At 40.7% G+C, this 6,783-nt stretch overlaps 1 protein-coding gene across 1 annotated transcript in view; it reads left to right on the forward strand.

Annotated features, from left to right (window-relative positions):
- Positions 1 to 5,663, forward strand: part of cckb (cholecystokinin b) — a 30,858-nt gene extending 25,195 nt beyond the window's left edge. Inside the window, exon 4 of the mRNA XM_061982377.2 lies at positions 5,256 to 5,663. Coding sequence (XP_061838361.1) covers positions 5,256 to 5,395 — 140 coding nt within the window. The 3' untranslated portion in view covers positions 5,396 to 5,663. The remainder of the gene's footprint in view (positions 1 to 5,255) is intronic.
- Positions 5,664 to 6,783: the final 1,120 nt, after the last annotated feature.

Raw genomic sequence — 6,783 nt, forward strand, 5'->3', positions numbered from 1 at the left:
ACTGCTGCCGAGTGGTCCAAAGTCATGTTTTCTGACGAAAGCAAATTTTGCATTTCCTTTGGAAATCGAGGTCCCAGAGTCTGGAGGAAGACAGGAGAGGCACAGGATCCACGTTGCCTGAAGTCTAGTGTAAAGTTTCCACCATCAGTGATGGTTTGGGGTGCCATGTCATCTGCTGGTGTCGGTCCACTCTGTTTCCTGAGATCCAGGGTCAACGCAGCCGTCTACCAGCAAGTTTTAGAGCACTTCATGCTTCCTGCTGCTGACCTGCTCTATGGAGATGGAGATTTCAAGTTCCAACAGGACTTGGCGCCTGCACACAGCGCAAAATCTACCCGTGCCTGGTTTACGGACCATGCTATTTCTGTTCTAAATTGGCCCGCCAACTCCCCTGACCTTAGCCCCATAGAAAATCTGTGGGGTATTGTGAAAAGGAAGATGCAGAATGCCAGACCCAAAAACGCAGAAGAGTTGAAGGCCACTATCAGAGCAACCTGGGCTCTCATAACACCTGAGCAGTGCCAGAAACTCATCGACTCCATGCCACGCCGCATTAACGCAGTAATTGAGGCAAAAGGAGCTCCAACCAAGTATTGAGTATTGTACATGCTCATATTTTTCATTTTCATACTTTTCAGTTGGCCAACATTTCTAAAAATCCCTTTTTTGTATTAGCCTTAAGTAATATTCTAATTTTGTGACACACGGAATTTTGGATTTTCATTTGTTGCCACTTCAAATCATCAAAATTAAATGAAATAAACATTTGAATGCATCAGTCTGTGTGCAATGAATAAATATAATGTACAAGTTACACCTTTTGAATGCAATTACTGAAATAAATCAAGTTTTTCAAAATATTCTAATTTACTGGCTTTTACCTGTATGTTCCGACTCGCACCCCCGGCCAAACTATGAAAAAAACTGCGACTTATAGTCCAAAAAAATACAGTACTTGTTGGTCACAAAAAACATTCATGAAGTTTGCTTTTTTTAATGAATTTATTATGGCTCTACTGAAAATGTGAGGGTCAAAAGTATACATACAGCAATGTTAATATTTGCTTACATGTCCCTTGGCAAGTTGACCTGCAATAAGGCGCTTTTGGTAGCCATCCACAAGCTTCTGCTTGACCACTTGACCACTAAATTGCTGCAGTTCAGCTAAATGTGTTGCTTTTCTGACATGGACTTGTTTCTTCAGCATTGTCCACACCTTTAAGTCAGGACTTTGGGAGGGCCATTCTAAAACCTTCATTGTAGCCTGATTGAGCCATTCCGTGACCACTTTTGAGGTGTGTTTGGGGTCATTGTCCTGTTGGAACACCCAACTGCGCCCAAGACCCAACCTCCGGGCTGATGATTTTAGCTTGTCCTGAACAATTTGGAGCTGATCCTCCTTTTTCATTGTCCCGTTTAAAGCAGCAGTTCCATTGGCATCAAAACAGGCCCAGAATATAATACTACCACCACCATGCTTGACGGTAGGAATGGTGTTCCTGGAATTAAAGGCCTCACCAAACATATTGCTAGGTATTGTGGCCAAACAGCTCCATTTTTGTTTCATCTGACCACAGAACTTTCCTCCAGAAGGTCTTATCTTTGTCCATGTGATGTCAGATGAAACAAAAATGGAGCTGTTTGGCCACAATACCCAGCAATATGTTTGGAGGAGAAAAGGTGAGGCCTTTAATCCCAGGAACATCACTCCTACCGTCAAGCATGGTGGTGGTAGTATTATGCTCTGGGCCTGTTTTGCTGCCAATGGAACTGCTGCTTTAAATGGGACAATGACAAAGTTTCTACCTGGACTGTACAAACCATCGGTTTCCTGCTGTATATATACACAAAAGTGTGTGTGTGTGTGTGTGTGTGTGTGTGTGTGTGTGTGTGTGTGTGTGTGTGTGTGTGTGTGTATATATATATATGATTGCTTTTAACAGTATATGTCAATCCTATTTATCTCATTTTTTATTTATACTTATTTTTACGAGTAAAAAAAATACTTGATGCACTTTCATAAGATTTGTTTTAATATAACCGTAATAACACACACGTAATAACATGTATTGACATATACACACAGCGGGTAAGCTCGGAGATGGCCGGAAAAAAAACCTTACTTTTAAAAAATGTATTCTTAAAAAAAAAAAAGATTCTTGAAAAGTATGAATCGATTCAGAATCAGAATAAATCCAAATCGCGATTAATTGATGTGAACCAATTTTTTCCAGCACCCTTAAAAAAGAAATGTGACTTTGTGAAGTATATTTCAATCTTAATTATTTTTTTTTAAATTATTATTTAAACACTATGTACTTTTGAGGTGGTGACTTGAATGCAGCTGAGATAGGCTCCATATATATATATATATATATATATATATATATATATATATATATATATATATATATATATATATATATATATATATATATATATATGTATGTATGTGTGGGGAAAAAAATCACAAGACTACTTCATCTCTACAGGCCTGTTTCATGAGGGGTTCCCTCAATCATCAGGAGATTTTAATGGAAGCATTCACATACCATGGTTTATATAGGGCACAGAGTGGGTGGGTACAGGCTGGCGTAGGGGCGTGGTGATTGGCTCATGTGTTACCTAGGAGGTGTTTCCGTCTGTGGCGGCATGCTGATACAATTTCGCTGCGCTTGTTGAGGGATGACAGGTCTGGACGGTATATAATAAACAGTTTCTCTTTCAAGCATAGGTTGTATCTTTTATTACCACTATTGTAAGGTGTGCTGGATGCAAGAATTTGCCATGTTATTGAATATTCAACATTATTGTCTTTGAGGTCCCAAATGTGTTTGCTGAGTTCTGTGGTATTCCGCAGGTTTTGGTTCCTGAAAGAAGCCTTGTGATTGTTCCATCTGGTTTTAAACTCTCCCTCGGTTAATCCTACATATGTGTCGGGATGTGTTAATGTCCTTGCGTGTTACCTTAGATTGGTAAACAACTGATGTTTGTAAGCACCCCCCGTTGAGAGGGCAATCAGGTTTCTTGCGGCAGTTGCAGCCTTTGTTGGTTTTGGAGTCGACTCCAAAACCAATATATATATATATTGCGCTCTACTACGGTATCAAGCACTATTTTTTGGATAACCTTATTAAGACATATATATATATATATATATATATATATATATATATATATATATATATACATACATTGATATATACAGTATATAATTTATATGTATTTATTTTGCTGTTTTTGTTTACATGTTAAAGATGTTTTAATGAATATACATGCATGTTTAACACATATAGATTCCTTTCTTTCATGAAGACAAGAATATAAGTTGGTGTATTACCTGATTCTGATGACTTGCGTTGATTGTAATCAGACAGTAGTGATGATAACGTCCACGTTTTCAAATGGAGGAGAAGAAAAGTTCCTCCTTTCTGTCTAATACCACATGAAAGTGGTTGGTTTTTGGCTTCTTATTTGTCCAGCTTCCATATTCGTTTTTATACACTTTACAAGAAATATATTGGCGTCAAACTCCTTAGCTTGCTAGCTTGTTTGCGCTGGCTTTCGGAGACTCTTGTTTTGAAAGCGCAGGCGCGATGGAGCGGCACTTTTATTGTGAAGACAGGAACTGTGCAGTCAGTCTTTAGGCTTTTGACGGGATGTACGGTTGAAATAAAAAAGTATCTTTTTTCCTTCACACTTTTGATTGATTGATTGGAACTTTTATTAGTAGATTGCACAGTACAGTACATATTCCGTACAATTGACCACTAAATGGTAACACCCCAATAAGTTTTTCACACTTGTTTAAGTCAGGTCATGTGACCGCCTGGCTCTGTTTGATTGGTCCAACGTCACCAGTGACTGCATCTGATTGGTGGAACGAAGTGAAACGTCACCAGTAAGGCAGGCACTTTGAAGGTCTGTCTGACAGACCAAAACAAACAAAGCGTGCATTAACAGATCGATAAAAATTAGTAGCGAGTAGCGAGCTGAATGTAGATAAAAGTAGCGGAGTAAAAGTAGCGTTTCTTCTCTATAAATATACTTAAGTAAAAGTAAAAGTATGTTGCATTAAAACTACTCTTAGAAGTACAATTTATCCCAAAAGTTACTCAAGTAGATGTAACGAAGTAAATGTAGCGCGTTACTACCCACCTCTGCGCGACTCATACAAAATGTTTAATAATTAAAGCCACATTTCTAAAACACGAAGACATGATTTTTTTTGTAGTATATTTGATGTTTCTATCTTAATGGAAAGTAAATGCTGCAGGCCAATAAAAGGCTGCAAACTTGGATAGTGTACATCAATTATTATATTATATTAGATTTCAATTGTTGGGGTGCTGATTCAGTTCAGAAAGGATTCATGATTCATCCGATTCTTGCAATATATTATTTGGTATGTAAATCATAATGAAGCTCCACTTGGCTGCTATGCATACAATGAGAAAACACGGAGATGGCATCATTTTAAAAATCCAATTTTGAAAAAGTGAGGGAAGAGTGGATCGTGAGATCGACAGGCGGATCGGTGCGGCGTCTTCAGTAATGCGAACGCTGTATCGATCCGTTGTGGTGAAGAAGGAGCTGAGCCGGAAGGCAAAGCTCTCAATTTACCGGTCGATCTACGTTCCCATCCTCACCTATGGTCATGAGCTTTGGGTTATGACCGAAAGGACAAGATCACGGGTACAAGCGGCCGAAATGAGTTTCCTACGCCGGGTGGCGGGTCTCTCCCTTAGAGATAGGGTGAGAAGCTCTGTCATTCGGGGGGAGCTCAAAGTAAAGCCGCTGCTCCTCCACATCGAGAGGAGCCAGATGAGGTGGTTCGGGCATCTGGTCAGGATGCCACCCGAACGCCTCCCGAGGGAGGTGTTTAGGGCACGTCCGACCCGTAGGAGGCCACGAGGAAGACCCAGGACACGTTGGGAAGACTATGTCTCCCGGCTGGCCTGGGAACGCCTCGGGATCCCCCGGGAGGAGCTGGACGAAGTGGCTGGGGAGAGGGAAGTCTGGGCTTCCCTGCTTAGGCTGCTGCCCCCGCGACCCGACCTCGGATAAGCGGAAGAAGATGGATGGATGGAATTTTGAAAAAGAGGAATCAACTCAGAATGGGAATGAATACGAATGGTGATTCAAATGTGAATATTCCTACTGTATGCTGGGCAGTGAGTCTGCAATGCTACAAGTGGTCGCCAAGATCTGCACAAAGAAAATGCGGCACCTTCATCACGTCTTCTTCCTCTCAGGTTCGGTGCGTAGAAACTCGTCCAGCAGCAGAGGCGGCGGTCTGAGCATCGCCAACCAGCGGCGAGCAGACGGGGGCGACTACTTGGGCTGGATGGACTTCGGCAAGCGCAGTGCAGAAGAGTACGAGTACTCCTCCTAAAAACTACACTGTGCCCTTCTCAAGACAAGAGTATTTATGAGGCGTACTTTTTCTTTTTTTAATGTACCGTCAAATGCAATATGAATAATATGCCAATTTTTTTGGTCACTCTGTCACCAATTTGTGGTTTGGAGTGGAAAAGAGAAATGTGGTGGACAAATAAAAAAATGAAAATGTCAACAAATATATGTTTTTACATTTTGACTCCATGTTTCAACACATCTGGTCGAGGCAGATGGCCGCCCCAGAATGCCTTGGTTCTGTGCCGCCATCTGAACAAAAGCAATGACTTCATCTTTAAATACCTCAACATTTTACATCTTTTCTAGATTTGCATTGTACTGCAATACATGTTTCAAACATTTTAACTGTCAGCATAACAATACAGAACTCAATATTTAAGCATATTTCAATGTTTCAATCAATCAATCAATCAATCAATGTTTATTTATATAGCCCTAAATCACAAGTGTCTCAAAGGGCTGCACAAGCCACAACGACATCCTCGGTACAGAGCCCACATAAGGGCAAGGAAAAACTCACCCCAGTGGGACGTCGATGTGAATGACTATGAGAAACCTTGGAGAGGACCGCATATGTGGGTAAACCCCCCCCCCCCCCCCCCCCCCTCTAGGGGAGACCGAAAGCAATGGATGTCGAGTGGGTCTGACATAATATTGTGAGAGTCCAGTCCATAGTGGATCTAACATAATAGTAAGAGTCCAGTCCATAGTGGATCTAACATAATAGTAAGAGTCCAGTCCATAGTGGATCTAACATAATAGTGAGAGTCCAGTCCATAGTGGATCTAACATAATAGTAAGAGTCCAGTCCATAGTGGATCCAACATAATAGTAAGAGTCCAGTCCATAGTGGATCTAACATAATAGTAAGAGTCCAGTCCATAGTGGATCTAACATAATAGTAAGAGTCCAGTCCATAGTGGATCTAACATAATAGTAAGAGTCCAGTCCATAGTGGATCTAACATAATAGTAAGAGTCCAGTCCATAGTGGATCTAACATAATAGTGAGAGTCCAGTCCATAGTGGATCTAACATAATAGTGAGAGTCCAGTCCATAGTGGATCTAACATAATAGTAAGAGTCCAGTCCATAGTGGATCTAACATAATAGTAAGAGTCCAGTCCATAGTGGATCTAACATAATAGTGAGAGTCCAGTCCATAGTGGATCTAACATAATAGTAAGAGTCCAGTCCATAGTGGATCTAACATAATAGTAAGAGTCCAGTCCATAGTGGATCTAACATAATAGTAAGAGTCCAGTCCATAGTGGATCTAACATAATAGGGTGAGAGTCCAGTCCATAGTGGATCTAACATAATAGGGTGAGAGTCCAGTCCATAGTGGATCTAACATAATAGTGTG

This window comes from Nerophis lumbriciformis, linkage group LG21 (genome assembly GCF_033978685.3).
Source record: "Nerophis lumbriciformis linkage group LG21, RoL_Nlum_v2.1, whole genome shotgun sequence".
Lineage (NCBI taxonomy): Eukaryota > Metazoa > Chordata > Actinopteri > Syngnathiformes > Syngnathidae > Nerophis > Nerophis lumbriciformis.